Below are 20,679 nucleotides of genomic sequence, written 5' to 3' on the forward strand. Positions count from 1 at the left end.
CGGGGAAGGAAGCCCAGAAACAAGCTGCCTTTATTGCCACCCCATGTGGATTCCCCAAGCAGTTGCATGATGGACACCTCACATGATCCAAACAAGAACTGGATCTACATCTTCAGGACTCCCTCAGTGACTTGGAGAGGGAGTGGGAGCTAGCGCCCTAGTAAATCCTCCTCCTGCGGTTGAGTTCAGTGGCAAGGAGTACAATGGATGGAAGTTCAGGTAGCAGTCAGAGTAGCCAGAGCTGGTTCTGCCCCTGTTCCCGCTGGAGTGCCCTCCAAGGTATACAAGTACTGTTCTAAGCTCCTCCAACTACATTGGGAATTCCTTAGGGTTATCTGGCATAGGGGAAAGGTTGCGGACCAGTGAAGGTGTGTAGAGGGGGCCTGGAAGAGACTCCAAGGACCTTGAGCAGTCCAGATCACTCATGTTGCTTAGTGTAGAAGGGGGGGATATTTTTAAGTAACATTACCAGCCGCCGGACTGATGTTCTCCTCAAAAATGGCTACATTGATAGCGCTGTACAGAAAGGAGGGATTTTCGCAGTGCCGGGCTGCCTGAAACACATGAGCGTAGTTTCCCAGCTGATCAGAGAGGGGAATCTTAATTGTCCTACGGCTAGATCATGCCAACCTGTATGGGTCATTATCACATGACCAAAACCAGACGAGTAGTGTTGGGGACGTGGACCAGTATAGATAAGTGGGCATGGACAAGATGGGTAGAAGGCCCTGTTTTTGTGGCGAGCGATTCTGAGAAGTACTTGACAGCTGGATCATTACCTGTGGTACTGAGATTAAAGTTGCAACAATATCACCAGGTTTGGAGCCCTCACCACCCAGGACATGCCTTCCTCACATTACTACCGTGAGAAGCCTGAAGACATGCACTCAACACTTTAGGAACAGCTGGCATCAGATTTATGAATGGAAGAATGGATCACGAACCCATGAGCACTACTTCACTTTCATTATATATAAATATGTGTAATTTAATTAAGTATGTGCAGCGGATTCCAATTGATGGGGACACATCGGGACCTGTACATTTTCGCCCAATTAACTGAAGATTCATGAAAGTAGTTGAAAGGCATAACAAAGGCAAACTACCATTTAATTGAGTAACATATTATGTATTTCAATGATATATAGAACAACCTAAAACACTACCAATACTACTACAGTACTATAAAACTGTATATTAGATCCTAATAGTTAGAATTCATCACTGCTGTGTTTTTTTGATTGACTGCAAATGAACAAAATTAGCACAGACACCTAGTGGTCTACCTTCATTCTCTTCCTGCATAAAGTCCAAATAAAAAAAAAATCCAAAATCATTGCTTTTTGAATCTGCATCCATCAGCTCAAGCACACGCAGCTGATGCTATTTAAAACTGTTCTTTCCATAACGTCTAATAGCTATTCTGGCACCTCCAAACCTGAATGCTTGAAATCACAGTGAGCAAATCAGTTCTGAATTGTCTTACTGCTTATCGACAACTATCAGTGAGTATAATCACTACTGTTTGAACGGAAACACGTGAAACAGATGCTGTTTAAAAACTGTTCGCTCTAAGCACCATACAAGTGCATACCACTGATGCTAGTTAGAAGCTGTTCAGTAACAGTCTTCTGTCCCAATCAAGCGGCGTAGTGTCCAAAATAAACAAAGGCAATTTGTCCCAAATAAACTGCTGCCCTGATTAAACGTCGACAGTGCTTCTCCCTGTAGATGCTGCCTAGCCTGCTGTGTTCTACCAGCATTCTGTGTGTGTTGTTGCTGCCCTGATTAATCTTTTGCCTAATTAACCTGTCAACTGTATTATAAAATTAATAGAATTAATATAATTCATATTATATACATATATACATGTATATATTTATATTTGTATATCTAATTATACTTTGTAGTAATTTTTATGTATTGCACTGTATTCTTCTGCAAAACAACAAAGTTAACAACATATGTCAGTGATAACAAACCTGATTCTGATTCTGATTGTGATTGTAAAGTCTGATCAGGCCTTGTGGAGGTGAATTTATCTGATCGGTTTGTGGATAAATATTCACTTGCTGCAGGCGGAACTATGCGGAGATTGAGCTGCTCTTTCAGCTGCTGCGAGCCTTCACGGGACGTTTCCTGAGCAATATGACCTTCCTCAAGGAATACATGGAGGAGGAGATCCCGAAGAATTACAGTGTGCCGCAGAAGCGTGCCCTTTTTTTCCGATTTGTGGAGTTTTATGATCCAAACTTCGGAGATGAGCTTAAAGCCAAGGTGAATGTATCTATAGTTCTGTTGAAGTCAGTGTCAAACTTATTGTCATATGCACAAATGCAATGACCTTACAATAGTATCACAGCAACATAGCATTAAATAAGCAATGTTCACAAATAAAAACATTAAACTTAAATTATGCGCATAACAGACTCTACAGTTGCTGGAAATGCAGAGCAATACACAAAATGCTGGAGAAACTTGGCAGGTCAGGCAGCATTGTCCTGATGAAGGGTCTCTGCCAGAAATGTTGACTTTATTTCTATAACAGTGGCTTAACCTGTGAGTTCCTCCAGCATTTTGACTGTTTCATCTATCACCTTGTACTGCTTGCTCTTCCCTCACCTTTTTATTCTGCTATTTCCCCCTTTCTTTCCAGGCCTGGAGAAGGGTCTTGGCCTGAAATAGTGACTGTTTGTTCCTCTCCATAAATGCTGCCTGCCCTGCTGAGTTGCTCCTTCTCTATGGAGCCAATAAACTGATGACGTTTTGGGCTGAGACCCTTTATCAGGGCTAGAATGGAGTCGTGAAGAAGCCAGAATAAGAAGTTGAGGGAAATGGGAAGGAGTACAAGCTGGCAGGTGATAGGTGAGGGCAGGGCTGCTGAAGTGAGAAGCTGGGATGTGATAAGTGGAAGAGGTAAAGGGCTGAAGAAGAATGAATCTGATAGAAGAGGAGAATGTACCATGGGAGAAAGGGAAGGAAAGGGGCACCAGAGGGAGGAGATGAAAAGAGAAGGGAACCAGAATGGGGAATGCAAAAAGAGAGAAGTGGGGGAGGTGTAAATTACTGTAAATTTGAGAAATCAATGATTATTATACACCATGTTTATAGGAAAGAAAACAATTAGAAAAAGTCAGTTTTATCACAAACCAATGAAAATCGTCAGTGTGGATAAACTGTAGTGATTAGGAAGGTTGAACAACCAAATGTTTGAAGGGAAGTGACTGTTCTTAAATCGGGTAGTGTGGGACTTCAGGCTTCTGTACCTCCTGCCTGATGGTAGCTGCAAGAAAGTGGCATGGCCTAGGCGTTGGGTATTTTGGTGATGGATGGTGATGAAATGTTGAGACTCTTTTCTGCGATTGTAACCCTACTTGGTTTATTTCTTGCCATTAGAACAATATGTTTTTATAGGAAATGTTAGAGCTATAGAATATAGAACAGTGCAGTCCAGGAACGGGCCCTTTGTCTGACTGTGTGCCAAACTAATAATTAAATGCCTAACTAAACTAATCCCTTCTGCTTTCACATTGTCCATACCTCTCCATTCTCTGCACCTTCATGCACCTATCCAAGAGACTTTTAAATGCCTCTATTGTATTTGCTTCCACCAACACTCTTGGTGGCTAGATAGTCAGAAATATTGAGCCTTACAGCATATTGAGCCCATCATTTCAAAAGTGCTTTTCAATTAGTCCTATCCTTACTATTGTCCCTAGAATTCTCCAGTTTCTTCCCAGTTTTTAATCAATTTCCCTTTAAAAGATTCTATTGGATCTGCTCCAGCCCTGAAGTCCATATTTTAACACCTTGTTGCTTTTATAACCAATAGACATCGTGGTTGGCCTGGATGAGATGGGCAGAAATTGTCTGTTTCTGTGCTGTATGATTCATTGATTTTTTTTTTTGCTCGTGGCTTTTAAATCTGTGTCCTCTGGATGTTAGCAGTCATTGCAGATTTCTCTGAACTTTCAAATCAAGGTTAATTAGTTTCAAAATGAAACAAGTAGGAACATTTCCTGAGGCTATTGTTACTCACCAGATCAGTAATAAGCGCAGTTCAGTAAAGTTCACTTGGAGGTATTTGCTAAGCCCAATTCATTGGAGGTGCTTTAAGGGGAAAGTAGGTGCTCTTCTTGAAATATCACAGAGCTGAGGACTGTCTGGAACAGGGCAATACAGTTGCGTGGCAGTTAGCCCAATGGTGTTGGAGTTTGGTGTTCAATTCCAGTGGCGTCTCTAACGAGTTTGTATGTTCTCCTGTGAATGCGTGGGTTTCCTCCCGCAGTCTAAAGACATACTGGTTCATAGGTTAATTGGTCATTGTAAATTGACCTGTGATTAGGCTAGTGTTAAATAGGTGGGTTGCTGGTCGGCACGGTTTGTTGGGCCGGATGAGTCTGTTCTGCACTGAATCTTCAAATAAAATAACTGAAGAAGTAAAGAGACCCAGAAAAGGAGCTGAGTCGTGAGGCAGAACAGTCAGACTGAATGGCAAGGCAGGCTAGAACTCCTGCTCCTCTTTGCCAATATTGACTAGCTTTTGTTACTAACGTGCCTATCACTGTGTTTAGAGTCACAAACTTGATTCCAAGTTTATTATCATTGTCATTTGCACAACTGCAGTGAGGTACAGGTACAATTAATCTTGTAGCAGAATGGCTGGTCTTGTTTGGAATGGCGGAGGCTGAGAGGAGATCTGTTAGAGGTTTATAAGATTATGAGAGGCGTAGATAGTGTAGACAGGGAGAATCTCTTTTGCAGGATTGATACCAGGGAGCATGCGTTGAAGGCGAGGGGTTCAAGGGGAGATGTGAGGGTAAGTTTTTTACTCAGGGAGTGGTGGATGCCTGGAATGTGCTGCCTGGTATGGCGGTAGAAACAAATACATTCGAGGTTTGTAGAAGTTGTTTGGATAGGCACATGGATGCCAGGAGGATGGAGGGATATGGACATTGTGTAGGTAGCAGAGATTTGTGTTTGGGTGTTTTTGATTTGCTTTTTAGCTGGTTCAACACAACATTGTGGGCTGAAGGGCCTGTTCCAGCGCTGTACTGTCCTATCACAGGCACTTAGTCAACACACAGAATATAAACCATACTTGTTCATAATACAAGACAGTGAAGAATGGGAAATGGTCTTGACAGCACTCAAAATTTTGTGCACTTATGTTTGTAATTTATATCTTAGGTATAAATTGAATGAATATGCATGCTATTATGCTGGGTGAGACTAGAACTAGAGGTCATAGGTTAGGGGTGAAAGGTGAAATATTTAAGAGAATCCTAAGGAGGAATCTTCGTTCGGGGTTGAGAGTGTGGAACGAGCTGCCAGTGGTAGTGGTGGGTGTGGGCTTGATTGCAGCATTGAAGAGAAGTTGGATAAGAACATGGGTGGGATGGATCTGGAGGACTAGAGTGCAGGTGTGGGTCTGTGGGGCAAGGTATTTGGCATGGACTAGAGGGGCTGAAGAGCCTGTTTCTGCTGTAATGCTCTGTGATTCTGAATGACATTTATAAGTTAATCATGGAGTCGTTGGTCTTGTTCCAGTGGAAGACCTACAGTATGTCCACAGGATGCCACGTGCTGACTGGTTTTGCTTTGTATCTCTGTAGGCTTTGCAGCACATCCTGATCCCTGCTTTCCAGTCCAGTTTTGATAAAGGGGAAGGAGAGCAACTGCTGGGACCCCCAAACCCTGAGGGGGACAACCCGGAAAGCATCACCAGTGTCTTCATCACCAAGGTAAGGTGGAGTTGGCCATGTCCCTTCCTAATAATTTCATGCCGTCCAGTCTTCAGTTACCAATTCATAGAACGGTACAGAACAGAACAGGTCCCCTTGGTCTACTGTTCACCTCATAGGGTGAATGCACACTGTCTTCTTCTCCAGGATTGGTCATCAACAACCAGAGGGTACAGGTTTAAGGTGAGCGGAGAGTGGTTTAATAGGAACCTGAGGGACATCTTTTGTTTAACCGACAGAACGGTTTGTAATTGGAAAGAGTTTCTAAAGGAGATGTTTGAAGCAGATCATGCCTCCCCAACATCAAGGACATCTTCAAAAAGTAAAGCCTCAGCAAGGTGGCATCGATTATTATGGATCCTTACCCCCTAGAACATTATTACTATCATGTGCACAGAGATGTAGGAGCCCAAAGACACATACTCAGTGTCTTAGGAATAGCTTCTTCCTCTCTGCCATCAGATTTCTGAACAGTCTCTGAACATCACCTCGTTATTTTTGCATTTTTATATATATATATATAAAATAGACAATAGGTGCAGAAGTAGACCATTCGGCCCCTCGAGTCTGCCCCGCCATTCTGAGATCATGGCTGATCATTCACTATCAATACCCAATCCCTGCCTTGTCCCCATATCCCTTGATTCCCCTATCCATCAGATATCTATCTAGCTCCTTCTTGAAAGCATCCAGAGAATTGGCCTCCACCGTCTTCCGAGGCAGTGCATTCCACACCTCCACAACTCTCTGGGAGAAGAAGCTCTTCCTCAACTCTGTTTTAAATAACTGACCTCTTATTCTCAATCCATGCCCTCTGGTACTGGACTCTCCCAACATCTGGAACATATTTCCTGCCTCAATCCTATCAAATCCTTTAATTATTTTAAACGTTTCAATCAGATCCCCTCTCAATCTCCTCAATTCCAGCGTGTACAAGCCCAATCTCTCCAATCTCTCTGCGTAAGACAGCCCTGCCATCCCAGGAATCAACCTAGTGAATCTACGCTGCCAGAATGTCCTTCCTTAAACCTGGAGACCAAAACTGTACACAATATTCCAGGTGTGGTCTCACCAGGGCCCTGTACAAATGCAAAAGGACATCCTTGCTCTTGTACTCAATTCCCCTTGTAATAAAGGCCAACATTCCATTTGCCCTCTTCACTGCCTGTTGCACTTGCTCATTCACCTTCATTGACTGATGAACTAGGACTCCTAGGTCTCTTTGCATTTCTCCCTTACCTAACTCTACACCGTTCAGACAATACTCTGCCCTCTTGTTCCTGCTTCCAAAGTGGATAACTTCACATTTATTCACATTGAATGACATCTGCCAAGTATCTGCCCACTCACCCAGCCTATCCAAGTCTCCCTGTATTCTCCTAACGTCCTCTTCGCACGTCACACTGCCACCCAGTTTAGTATCGTCAGCAAACTTGCTGATATAGTTTTCAATGCCCTCATCTAAATCGTTGACATAAATCGTAAAGAGCTGTGGTCCCAATACAGAGCCCTGTGGTACCCCACTAGTCACCTCTAGCCAGTCCAAGAAACACCCATTCACTGCTACCCTTTGCTTTCTATCTGCCAACCAGTTTTCTATCCATGTTGAAACCCTGCCCCCAATGCCATGAGCTCTGATTTTACTGACCAATCTCCTATGTGGCACCTTATCGAATGCCTTCTGAAAATCTAGGTACACAACATCCACTGGCTTACCCTCGTCTAACATCCTTGTTACACCCTCAAAAAAACTCCAACAGATTAGTCAAGCATGATTTGCCCTTGGTAAATCCATGCTGGCTCGACCTAATCCTATTACTGCCATCAAGATGTGCCACTATTTCGTCCTTAATAATGGACTCAAGCATCTTTCCCAAGACTGACGTTAGGCTAACAGGGTGATAGTTCTCCGTTTTCTCCTTCCCTCCCTTCTTGAAAAGTGGGATAACATTAGCTACTCTCCAATCTTCAGGAACTGATCCTGAATCTAAGGAACATTGGAAAATGATTACCAATGCATCCGCAATTTCCTGAGCCACCTCTTTTAGAACCCTCGGATGCAGACCATCTGGACCCGGGGATTTATTAGCCTTCAGTCCTACCAGTCTACTCATCACAGTTTCTTTCCTAATGTCAATCTGTTTCAATTCCTCTGATATCTTATGACCCTGGCCCATCCATACATCTGGGAGATTGCTTGTGTCCTCCCTGGTGAAGACAGATCTAAAGCACGCATTAAATTCTGTTGCCATTTCCCTGTTTCCCATAACAATTTCTCCCAATTCATTCTTCAAGGGGCCAACATTGTTCTTAACTATCTTCTTTCTCTTCACATAGCTAAAAAAGCTTTTGCTATCCCCTTTTATATTCCTGGCTAGACTGAGCTCATACCTGATTTTTTCTCTCCGTATTGCTTTTTTAGTTAAGATCTGCTGTTCCTTAAAACTTTCCCAATCATCTGTATTCCCACTCATCTTAGCCCTGTCATACTTCTTTTTCTTTAATGCTATACAATCTCTGACTTCCTTTGTCAACCACTGTGGCCCCTTCCCCCTCTTTGAATCCTTCCTTCTCATTGGAATGAACTGCTTTTGCATCTTTTGTATTATCCCCAAGAATATCTGCCACTGCTGATCCACTGTCTTTCCTGCCAGGGCATCCGCCCATTTAACTTTGGCCAGCTCTTCCCTCATGGCTCCGTAGTCTCCTTTATTTAATTGCAACACTGACACCTCTGATCTGCCCCTATCCCTCTCAAATTGTAGATAAAAACTTATCATGTTATGATCACTACTTCCTAATGGCTCCTTTACTTCAAGATCACTTATCAATTCCTGTTCATTACACATCACCAAGTTCAAAATAGCCTCGTTCCTGGTTGGCTCAAGCACAAGCTGTTCCAAAAATACATCCCTTAGACACTCCACAAACTCCCTATCCTGGGGTCCAGCACCTACCTGATTCTCCCAGTTCACCTGCATGTTGAAATCTCCCATAACGACTGCATTACCTTTAGCACATGCCAATGTCAACTCCCTAATCAACTTGTACCCAATATCCACGCTACTGTTTGGGGGCCTGTACACAACATCTATTAGGGTCTTTTTACCCTTACTGTTCCTCAGCTCAATCCACACAGACTCTACTTCCCCTGTTCCCAAGTCACCTCTTGCTAAGGACTGAATCTCATTCCTCACCAACAGGGCCACCCCACCCCCTCTTCCCATATTTCTGTCTCTACGATAGCACGTATACCCTGGTACACTCAATTCCCAGGCCTGATCCCCTTGCAGCCAGGTCTCCATTATCCCAACAATATCATAGTTCCCCATTTTCATCTGAGCTTCAAGCTCATCTGTCTTATTTCTGACACTACGTGCATTCAAGTATAGAATTCTTAGCCCATTCCTCCTCTCTTTGCTTGAAACACTGCCTATTGTACCTAACCCAGCTCCTTGAACTTCCATCGGGCTAATTGCACCTTGAATTTTGATGACCTTCTCAAGATCACCCAAACTTTCTACACATTTAACCCCATGCTCCTTCTGACCAACCCTCTGGATCTGGATCCCTGCCCCCTGCACAACTAGTTTAAACCCCCCCGAGCAGCACTGACAAACATTCCTGCAAGAATGTTAGTACCCCTCCGGTTCAGATGTAGACCGTCCCTTCGAAACAGATCCCAATGTCCCTGGAACAAAGACCAATTATCCAAAAACCTGAACCCTTCCTTCCTGCACCATGCTCTCAGCCTCGTATTAATGTGCATAATCATTCTATTCTTCGCCTCACTTGCACGTGGCACAGGTAGCAATCCCGAGATTGTCACTTTGGAGGTCCTGCCTTTCAGCTTCACTCCTAACTCCCTGAACTCTCTAAGCAGGACTCCCTCACTCACCTTACCTACATCGTTGGTCCCTACATGGACCACTACATCTGGGTTCATGTCCTCGTTCTCAAGAATAGCCTGCACCCGATCTGAGATTTCCCGGACCCTGGCACCAGGGAGGCAACATACCATCCGAGACTCCCGATCTGCCCCACAAAATCTCCTATCTGCTCCCCTGACTATAGAATCCCCTAAAACTATCACTCTCTTCTCTTCCCTCCTTCCCTTTCTAGTTGAGGGTTCAACCTCTGTGCCAGAGGTTATATAAATTATATATATAATTTATTTAGAGATAAAACACAGGAACAGGCCTTTATGGCTCAACGAGATTGTGCACAATGATTACACCAATTAACCTGCTAATCTGCATATCTTTGTATTGTGGGAGAAAACCAAAGCAAACATAGAAAACACACAGAGGAGACAGTGAGAATGTTCAAGTTCCTCGCAGATGGTGGCGGTAACTAAGCCCAGGTCACTACCGTTGTCATGCTGTTTTAATTTTTTAGGGTAATTTGTAGTATATTTTATGTACTACACTACATTGCTGCTGCAAAAACAATTGTCTTGACATATGTCAAGGATAATAGATCCGATTCAGTGATAAAAATATTAATATTTAAAAGGCATTTAGCTAAGTACAGTACTGTGCAAAAGTCCTGGTTGTGGGGGGGGTGTTGTGTGTGTGTGTGTTTCTATATACAAATACAGGGGTTATATCAGGAGTTTCTTTGTTGCCACCAAAGTAGTGTATGGCCCAAATCATCGTGGGCTAAACCCCCTTCGCTCCAAAGATGGACAAAGGCTGCTAAAGGACAATGATGCCATCGAATCTCGATGGAAGGAACACTTTCAGGAGCTACTTAATTGTAACACTGCTGCTGACTTTGAAGTCACCAACCAGCTCCCACAATGACCCATGAAGGAGGACATGAGTAAGCCTGCTAGTATCAAAGAGCTGCAGACGGCTTACAAGAAAGTGAGGAACAACAAGGCCACTGGACCTGATGGAATTCCAGCAGAAATCCTCAAGGAAGGTGGCACAGAACTTTTAAATCATGTTCACGTCCTGCTTGTCAGGATCTGGGACCAGCAGATTCTGGCTGAACTCAGGAACTCCCTGATTGTCACACTCTTCAAAAAAAAGCTGACAAAGCTGACTGTGGAAATTATAGAGTCACCTCTTTCCTCTCTACAACAGGAAAGGTACTCATCTGATTTTATGTGACCTGCTTTCACCTCTGGCAGAAAACCTCCTGCCTGAATCTTGGTGTGGCCGTCTAGCCAGAGGAACATTTGACATGATTTGGAATTAAATGACCTTGCCTGGTGTCTCAGGGCTGGGTGTGCCTGGCCCTGGCTCTCCTTCTCTGCCACCTGTGTCCTCCTGCGGTGCTCCACTCCACCCTTACCAGTCCCAACATCCTTTGCTCCCACAAGATTTACAGACTCGCTCTCTGCTTCATGTTGACAAACATGAGTGAGGTCTCTGTTGGTTAGGGTTGACATACGCAAGCCTGGGCCGTACAATATGTAGAGCGAGCTGTTGCCCATGTAGGAAGCTCCCCCTCTCCACATATCTGGTGAACCCAAGGGAATGGCAGAGACCAATACAGTTTGTTACCAGCAGCGTCACAGGAGTCGCCAGTCAGCATTGAACTCAAGATCTTTCCCTCAGAGTGTTTTTACTCCCGAAGCCTTCCCAGTGAGTGTGTGTAGCTGCAAGGCAGCGGAGGTTTGAGATCAGATATTTCCTTTACCTAGATGAGCTGCCAACCACGGCTGATGAGGCCCATCTGCCTGAAGTGACTAGTTTTAAGGCACCAGTAACCTGCCCTTGGCCCTCCTCCTGTCAGTAGAAATTGTTCTGCCGGGCTTAGTAGTTAAGCCACGCATGAAGGCCAGGAGCTGGACTTGGTTGTCAGAGGCTATTTGAGGCGCGTGCCTTTGGGGTAGTGGCAGCTTATCCCATTACCACTCCCGGCTATAACAACGTTAAGGAACTACGCTGACTAATATAGTACTGTGCAAAAGTCTTAAGCACCCTAGCTACAGTATATATATATATGTGCCTAAGGGTTTTGCATAGTACCTTACACGGAAAGGTTCAGCGGGATACGAGCCAAACACAGTCAAGCGAGACTAGTGGGGATGGGAATCATAGGCAATGTGGACCAGTTGGGCTGCAGGGCCCATTGCTCTGCTGCATAGCCATGACTAATTCATTAGTTCATTCTGTTTACCACAGCTATAAATTGTTAATCAGTATTAAATTGTGATTGAATCGCAAGGAAGACTCTCTTGTCTCACCTGTAGGAACTCATTTCAGCTCTTACATGAACAAGTTCAGTCATGCTAACCATGAATAATTCAAATATTCCCACAATTTAGAAGCTATGAGTTTTCTATCTTTTGGAGGATTGAGGATGCCCATGGCTTTCACACTTGTGTGGAACTAGTTAATGTGTGGAACAGCTGAATTGTGTAAGGGAGACTGAGATAGATTGCCAGAAGCTCCAGGAGTTTTACAGGCAACAGTGACTGAGTTAATTTGCTTTGAATCATTACCATAGAATGAAACAAGCCAGAAAGACATCCTAGACTCTCCTATTGGAAACATCCTCTCCATATCCACTCTGTTTACTAAGCCTATCATCCCTACTGAGGCATAGGCTGCCGACAGCAGCTCACCAGAGACCTCCGTCCTGAGTCACTCTTTCAGTTTGTCCCCAGGTGTAGCCCATCTTCAAATATCCTTCTTCTCTGGGATTGAGATCTTTGGAGCTTCTGTTGGTGTTTCTGTAGCCCTGGGTTTTTATGGGATGGGGTTACTAGCCCCATGCCCAACCCACCTCTGTTTGCAGCTGGGTTTGGGACCGTCCATGGCGGAGTTACACACTATTTAGATAAAATTTAATATTTGATACGTTTCAGTGAGAACTCCCTCATTCTTCTAAACTGCAAGCGGCAGTGCTCTGTGTAGATAGGTCTGACAGTGGGTGGGGGTGGTGTGGTATTGGGATGTGCCAGTGGTCTACGGAACTGATCTGCTTCTACTCGGTTTTCTTGATGTTAGGATTGATGTGGGGATAATGATAGGTCAGGCTGGGGAGTCTCTTTATTTAGAGATACAGCATGGCAACAAGCCCTTCTGGACCAACATGCCCACACTGCCAAATTACACCCATGTGACCAATTAATCTATGAATCTGAATGTGGGAGGAAACCAGAGCACTTGGAGGAAACACATGCAGTCACAGGGAGAACATACAGGCAGCGGCAGAATTGAACCCAAGTCATTGCTCTTGTAGTAACTATGCTATTGTGCTACCTCTAGAACCAGGATATACCATGTCAAAGTAAGTGGTTGCCACTGAATTTACTATCCGAGAACACTCTGGAGGCTGTGTCACTGAATTATACCTGGGGTTCCCAACCTGTTTTATGCCATGACCCTTACCGTTAACTGAGGGGCCTGTGGAACCCAGGTTGGGAACCCCTGTTCAAGGCGATATTTTAGATTTTGAAGAGATGGAATTAATGCAGGAACGTGATGCTCTGGTAAATCTTCATTCAAGATCTTACCTAATGGCTAACTCCTGTAATAAATTTGCTTAGCACAGTGCATTTCAGTCACTCTCAGTTCATAAGGTGGGAATAAACTTTCATTGTGTATTTTTATTGTCTGTGCTTTTACATTTGAGTCAGTTAATTATCAATTAACCATTGATAATAGACTCACAATAGTGTAGCCATTAGCACAACGCTTTATAGCACCACAGATGAAGCAATTGGGAGTCATTTCCTGCGGCTGCCTCTGGGGAGTTTTTACTGAATCTGCATGGGTTTCATCCCACATTCCTCAGACGTTCTGATTAGTAAGTTGTGGACTTACTATGCTGGCACCAGAAACATGGCAACACTTCCTCGTACTGTGTTGATTGTTGACACAAACGGCGCATTTTACTGTATGTTGCTGTATATGTGTGTGTTAAAGCTGCTCTAATCGCATCCGCGGGACAGCGCCAGCTTCGGTGTTACAACTGAAGGTGCATCCACCAATTCCACTGGCAGCTCGTTCCACACTCTCACCTCCCTCTAAGTGAAGGAGTTCTCCCTCAGATTTCTCTTAAATATCTCACCTTTCACCCTAAAACTATGACCTCTATTTGTGGACTCACCCAAACTGACAGAAAAAGCCTGCATGTATTTACCCTGTCTATACCCCTCATAATTTTGTATACCTCTATCAAATCTCCCCTCATTCTCTATCCTAGCCTATTCAACCTTTCCCTATCACTCAGGTCCTCAAGTCCTGGCAATATCCTTGTTAATTTTCTCTGCTCTCTTTCAAGTTTATTGTTATCTTTCCTGTAGGTTGTTAGTTATGTTACGAACCCCGTAACAGTTATAATTGTTGTTGTTCTGCTGAGCATTGTGGTGCCGGAAGCATGTGAACACATCCTCGGACTGTGTTTGTCGTTCATGCAAAAAAAATGCATTTCAGTGTATGTTTCAATGTACAAATTACAAATAAGACCATAAGACCTAGGAGCTACTTGACTATTTGACCCATCGAGTCTGCTCTGCCATTCTATCTATATTATCCCTCTCAACCCCATTCTCCTGCCTTTGAAACCCTCACTGAGCAAGAACTTATCAACCTGAACTTTAAATACACCTGATGAAAGCTAATCTTTAATGTGTATCAGTCATTGCATTGATCTTTCTGTCCAGGTTCTGGACCCAGAGAAGCACGCGGAAATGTTGGATGCTTTGAGGATTTACCTGCTGCAGTTTGCTACTCTTCTGGTTGAGCACGCCCCTCACCACATACATGACAACAACAAAAATCGCAACAGTAAGCTGAGGAGGCTGATGACGTTTGCCTGGCCTTGCCTGCTCTCCAAAACCTGCGTGGACCCAGCATGCAAGTACAGTGGCCACTTACTGCTCGCGCACATCATAGCCAAGTTCGCGATTCATAAAAAGATCGTCTTGCAGGTAGACCTTCTACTGTTAACATATCAGAATCAGGTTTATTATCACTGATGTACATTGTGAAATTTCTGTTTTGTTTTAAATTCAAAATTCAAGATTGTTTAATGTCATTTCCAGTACATAAGTGAAAAGGGGAAAAAGATCATTGTTACTCCAGATTCAATGCAGCATAAAAATACAATTGGAGAAGAACACAATATTAATAAAGCATAATAAATATATGTAATTGCGTAAGATAGCTTGTATACATAGATATTGAAACGTACAAAAAAGCTGGATGAACTCAGCAGGTCGGTCAGTCCTGACAAAGGGTCTTCTTGGCCCAAAACGTTGACTGCTCCTTTTAACGGATGCTGCCCGACCTGCTGAGTTCATCCAGCTTGTTTGCACGTCTTGATTTGACCACATCATCTGCAGTGTACTTTGTGTTTACATAGCTATTGTATGTCCATAAAGTTACGCTGGGTTTATGAGTGTCTGTACCTAAGGTGACACTGACAGGAAATGACGTGTTGGCATTCAGAGATGCTCTTCTGTACACCACTGTTGTAACATTTGGTTATTTGACTTATAGCCACCTTTCCTGTCAGCCTGAACCAGTCTGACCATTTTCCTCTGAGGTCTCATGGGCAAGGCATTTTTGCCCACAGAACTGCTGTTCACTGGATGTTTTTTTTGTTTTTTGCACCATTCTCTGTAAACTCTAGAGAATGTTGTGCATGAGAATCCCAGGAGATCAGAGTTTCTGAAATACTCAAGCCACCCTGTCTGGCACCAACAATCATTCCACAGTCAAAATCACTTAGATCAAATCAAATTTCTTCCTCATTTTGATGTTTGGTCTGAATAACAAGTGAACCTCTTGACCATGTCTACATGCTTTTATTTGACCATGAGTTGTAGCCACATGATTGGCTGATTAGAGATTTGCATTAATGAGCAGTTGTGCAGGTGTACTTAGTAAAGTGGCCACCAAGAGTATAAAAGAACTCTGATTTAAGCTCTGACTTTTTCCCCTGAATCAATTCACATTGTTTTTGTAATGTTAATGTTCTCTGTTAACTGGTGTTCAAGATAGCACACAGAAAGTACTGGAGTAAATCAGCAGGCCAGGCAGCACCATGTGAGGGGAAGTGAACAGTTGACGTTTATTCCCCTTCATAGATGCTGCCTGATCTGTTGTGTTCCTCCAGCATTTTGATTATCAACATCTGCAGAATCTCTGTCTTTGAGTAGGAAGGTGGTAAGTATGCATATTAAACAGTTTTGCACTTAAGCTACATTAAGTCAAATTGCAGCAACACATACGCCCATGGGTGTCAAATCTCACTTCTGGTGCATTGGTAGTGTATCGAGGAATTGCTTCAATACTGAGGGCTTGCACAGGTCCTTTCCAATATAAAACCGATGTGTTATGTACCTGTTTGTGATTGTATGCAGTCTCATGGGAATTGTCTGAAAAGGGTAGGGAATTAGGGGAGTCCTCCATCCTCAGCCAATCCTTCCCAAAGCTCAGCGTTTAACCTCTCATCTCTTTCCCACTTGCCAGAAGTTAGCATGAGGGAAAACTGAAAGTCATCCTTGCCAATAAAGCTATAGTCATTGAGCTTCAGAACTATTTAATTTGGCTGTGGAACACTTTAGAGCCATGGTAAGGACACAAACCATTTTCAGAAAAATGCTTGTTTTCCATGATGACTCAGACATACTTGAAGTTGAAGTGAACAGAATAGAGGGACGTCCATTTAGAACAGAGATGAGGAATTTTTTTTAGCCAGATCGTAGTGAATCTGTGGAATCTTGGCTTTGAAGGGCAAGTCATTGTATATATTTAAGGCAGAGGTTGATAGGTTCTTGATTAGTCAGGGAATGACAGGATACGAGAAGAAGGCAGGAGATTGGGACTGAGATGGAATTGAATCAGCCATGATGAAATGGTGGAGTAGACTCGATGGGCCAAATGGCCTAATTCTGCTCCTATACCTTATGGTCTTATATCAAAGTGCAGCTCTTGTGTTCTGTTTTTGCTTTGTATTTCTGTTTTACAGTCATTTAGTGCTGATGCTTCGGAGTTTCGAGACAAGCAGTTTGTTTATTTGAAAGGACTTGCTATAAGTTTTGTTTTGGTGCTTAGTCTAGGTATGACTGAAATAATAACCTCAATTTATATTGGTATTTGTCACATGTACCAAGATACAGTAAAAAGCTTGACTTTCATACTGTTCACGCAGGTCAGATCATTACACAGCGCATCAAGCTAGAATAAGGTAAAACAATAACAATGATTTTTGCCGTGACTTGAGTACCTTAGTTATAAGGAAAGGTTGAATAGGTTAGGATTCTTTTTCCCCGGAGTGTAGGGGAATGAAGAGAGATTTGACACGTTTTCAAAATTTATAAGATGTACAGATAGGGTAAATGCAAGCAGGCTTTATCAGCTGAGGTTGGGGTGAGACTGGAACTAGGGGTCATAGGTTAAGGTTGAAAGGTAAAATGTTTAAAGGTAACCTGAGGGGAAACTTCTTCACTCCGAGGGTGATGAGAGTGTGGAACGAGCTGCCAGCAGAAAAGGTGGTGGCAGGTTCGATTTCAACATATAGGAGAAGTAGAGATAGGTACATGAATGGGAGGGATATGGAGGTCAGTGGTCCAGGGTATGGGTTGATGGAGTAGGCAGGTTAATAGTTCGGCATGGACTAAATGGAACGACGGGGCTGTTTCTGTGCTGTAGTGTTCTATGACTAATAACTTGCTGTGTTCTGAGTTGATTTGCTAAGCATTGTGAGCATGCTATGATGGTGCACCGCCGTATGTATGGCCATACTTGCAGGCTACCCCAACGCATCCTTAGATGTGTCGGTTGTTAATGCAAACAACATACTTCACTTTATGTTTCGATTTACGTGTGATGAATAAATCTGAATTTGGATCAAGTCCTTATCCAGACATTGAAATGCTATCAGTGATTGCTTCCAGCACTCTCTTGCGGGACTGTCCAGGTATTCACCACGCTGGGCGAAAGGTCTCCCTCAGGCCCTTTCTAAAGCTCTTACCCCTCCCTCTAAATGCTCTGGTAGGTGCATATTGTAGCTTGAGGAAGGGTGATGGGCTAATTGGGTATGAATTTAAGATGCATCATCAGGTTAAGTGTTCCTAAAGTAAGTTTTGAATACTATTCTGTACAGGTGTTCCTCAGTCTGCTAAAAGCCCACGCGATGGAGGCTCGATTGGTGGTCCGACAAGCAATGGCCATTCTGACTCCAGCTGTTCCTGCTCGGATGGAGGATGGCCATCAGATGCTTACCCACTGGACGAGAAAAATCATTGTGGAAGAGGGGTACACGGTCCCTCAGCTGGTCCATATCTTGCATCTGATAGTTCAACATTTCAGGGTAAGTTCTCTACCGTTTCTAACACTTTCAATACAGATGTGCATAAATTGTTTGAGACATATCAAGGGTGTCGGTGTCCATTTCTTGAGAGACATGGTAGTGTAATGTTACTACAGCGCCAGCGATCAGGGTTCAATCCCCGACGCCTTCTGTGAGGAGTTTGTACGTTCTCCTCATGATCCCGTGGGTTTCCTCCGGTGCTTCAGTTTCCTCCCATGCGCTGAGAATGTACGGGTTAGGGTTAGTAACTTGTGGCCATGCTACACTGGTGGCAGAAATGCGACAACATTTGCCACTGTCCCCAGCACATCCTCTGACTGTGTTGGTCATTGACGCAAACATCACGTTTCGCTGCGCGATTCGAGCTTTTAACGTATCTGTGACAAATAAAGCTAGTCTAATGTAAAAGGAGCAAGGTTTTCTACTTCAGGGTGTTTCCTCACCTCTGTTGGTCTGTCCTCCACTATCAACAAATGCCATGTCTTTGGACACGGGAATATCTTGGTCTCTGGGTTCCTTTCCAAGTCACAAACATGGTTTTAAAACTGTATCTTCAATCCTTCGTCATAAGTGGATGTAAATCCTGGAATTACCTAACCCACAGCTTTGAGGGATTACCTTCATCAACAATGGTTGAAGGAGGTGATTCACCACCTATAGGAAGCACATTCAGGATTGGACAGTGAATTACGGCTTTTCCAAAGATCCATTTGTCATAAACTGATAGTTACTGCAGGGACTTGTCAGCTATGCTGTTACTGTTTCATCACTTGACGTTAGGGTGGTAGGAGGTGAACTTGATTAATCTCAATTTTCCATCTTGCCCACTTTAACACATACCCAGCCAGATCAACACTTACAAAGTGCTGGAGAAACTCAGCAGGGCAGGTAACATCAACGGAGGGGAATAAACAGTCGCTGTTTTGGACTGAGACCCTTCTCTAGGTCTGGAAAGAAAGGGTGCAGAAGCCAGTCCTAATGAAGGGTCTCAGGTTAAAACGTTGGCAGTTTATTCACTTCCACTGATGCTGCCTGACTTGCTGAGTTCCTTTAGCAATTTGTGAGTGTTGCTCTGGATTTCCAGGATCTGCCGAATCTCTTGTGTTTATTCAAATGAGACTGAGTCTTCCTGTCATTGCTTTACCTTGGTTGCAGACTCTCGGCTGGAAGGAAAAGCTATCTTCCACAGGCATCAGTTACAGCTGGGAGAATGATGAAGACGCAGTCCAAAGTGTCCATTTCCTTCCATAGATGCTGAGTTCCTCCTTCATGTTGTGCGTGCTGCTCTCGATTTCCAAATTTGCTCCGCTGGTCTTGTATTGGAGATGCAGCTATTGGATGTTTAGGGTCTAGACTTGAAATGCTGACTGCTCATTTGCCTTTATGAGTTCCTCCGGTGTTTTGTCTGTGTGTTGCTCCAGTTTTCCAGAAGTTGCACAGTGGCATGGAGATACAGCTATTGGAGATAGTCTTTTTTTAAAAACTTTTTTATTGAGTTTTCAAATAATTACAGAAAGAAAAAGAAAATATGTAAAAAAATACCCTTCTCCCCCCTAACATCCCTATAGAAAAAGAAAGAAAGAAAGAAAAGAAAGAGTGCCTGGATATCGGAAGATCCCCACATGCTCCATGGAGTTCGTAATAACTTTAGTATATATATTTATTTCTTTCCCCAAATATCTTCGGAGCACTTTCCCCGAAGATAAAATAATTGGTTATTTGGGGAAAATGCTCCGAAGATAAAATAATTGGAGATATAGTCTTGATGACGGGTCTTGCTCTGAAACGCTGACTGGTTTTCTCTCTGCACGAGTTCCTCCAGTGTTTTGTGTGTGCTGTGACGTTTATAAAGGTTACAGTGTCAGGGGCAATTCTTTTCTTCAGGTGTATTTCCCAGTCCGGCACCACCTCGTGCAGCACATGGTCAGCGCCATGCAGCGACTTGGCTTCACACCCAGTGTCACCATCGAGCAGCGAAAGCTGGCTGTTGATCTGGCCGAAGTTGTTATTAAGTGGGAGCTGCAACGGATCAAGGACCAGCAGGTGAGAAAGCAAACTTGCCGCCTATATCCTCCAAATCTACTAGGCCTTAAACGTGCCCTCTGTTATGTGGATCAGTTTTTCACCATCTAGCCTATATACCTACCAAATATTGAAAGGCTTAGATAGAGTGGACTGGGAAAGGACCAGTGGGCACAGCCTCAGAACAGAAGAGATGAGGAATTTCTTTAGCCAGAAGATGGCGAATCTGTGGAATTCATTACCACAGATAACTGGAGGATGAGTCATTGAGGATATTTAAAGTGGGGGTTAATAGGTAGTAGATTAGTCAGGGTGTCAAAGGTTATGGGAAGAAGGCAGGAGAATGGGGTTAAGATGGATAACAAATCCACCTTGATGGAGGGGTGGAGCAGACTTGGGCTGGAGGAGATGTGATGGGCTGAATGGACTAATTTCCATGTCTTATGATCTAAATGGCCCCAGTCTAAAAGCAGGACAACTATTAATTAAAAATTTTAGATTCATGATTTAAAAAAGAATAGATTTTAACACATCAATGCAATGTTTTAAAAAGTGGCAAGAATTGAATTCTTTTTTGTTAGAGCTGTTGATTTAGTTTTGTTTGCCTTGATGCCAAAAGAGTAGTGTTGTT

The 20,679-nt window shown here is 43.4% G+C and overlaps 1 protein-coding gene across 2 annotated transcripts in view; it reads left to right on the top strand.

Moving 5' to 3' along the window:
• trrap (transformation/transcription domain-associated protein) overlaps positions 1-20,679 on the top strand; it is a 336,919-nt gene that overhangs the window by 120,073 nt on the left and 196,167 nt on the right. For both annotated transcript variants that reach the window (XM_059979022.1, XM_059979023.1), the window contains 5 exons: positions 2,079-2,277; positions 5,616-5,744; positions 14,371-14,637; positions 17,820-18,026; positions 19,911-20,069. In XM_059979022.1, the coding sequence (XP_059835005.1) occupies positions 2,079-2,277; positions 5,616-5,744; positions 14,371-14,637; positions 17,820-18,026; positions 19,911-20,069 (961 nt within the window). The remainder of the gene's footprint in view (positions 1-2,078; positions 2,278-5,615; positions 5,745-14,370; positions 14,638-17,819; positions 18,027-19,910; positions 20,070-20,679) is intronic.

Source organism: Hypanus sabinus, chromosome 9 (assembly GCF_030144855.1).
Source record: "Hypanus sabinus isolate sHypSab1 chromosome 9, sHypSab1.hap1, whole genome shotgun sequence".
In the NCBI taxonomy this organism is placed as follows: Eukaryota; Metazoa; Chordata; class Chondrichthyes; order Myliobatiformes; family Dasyatidae; genus Hypanus; species Hypanus sabinus.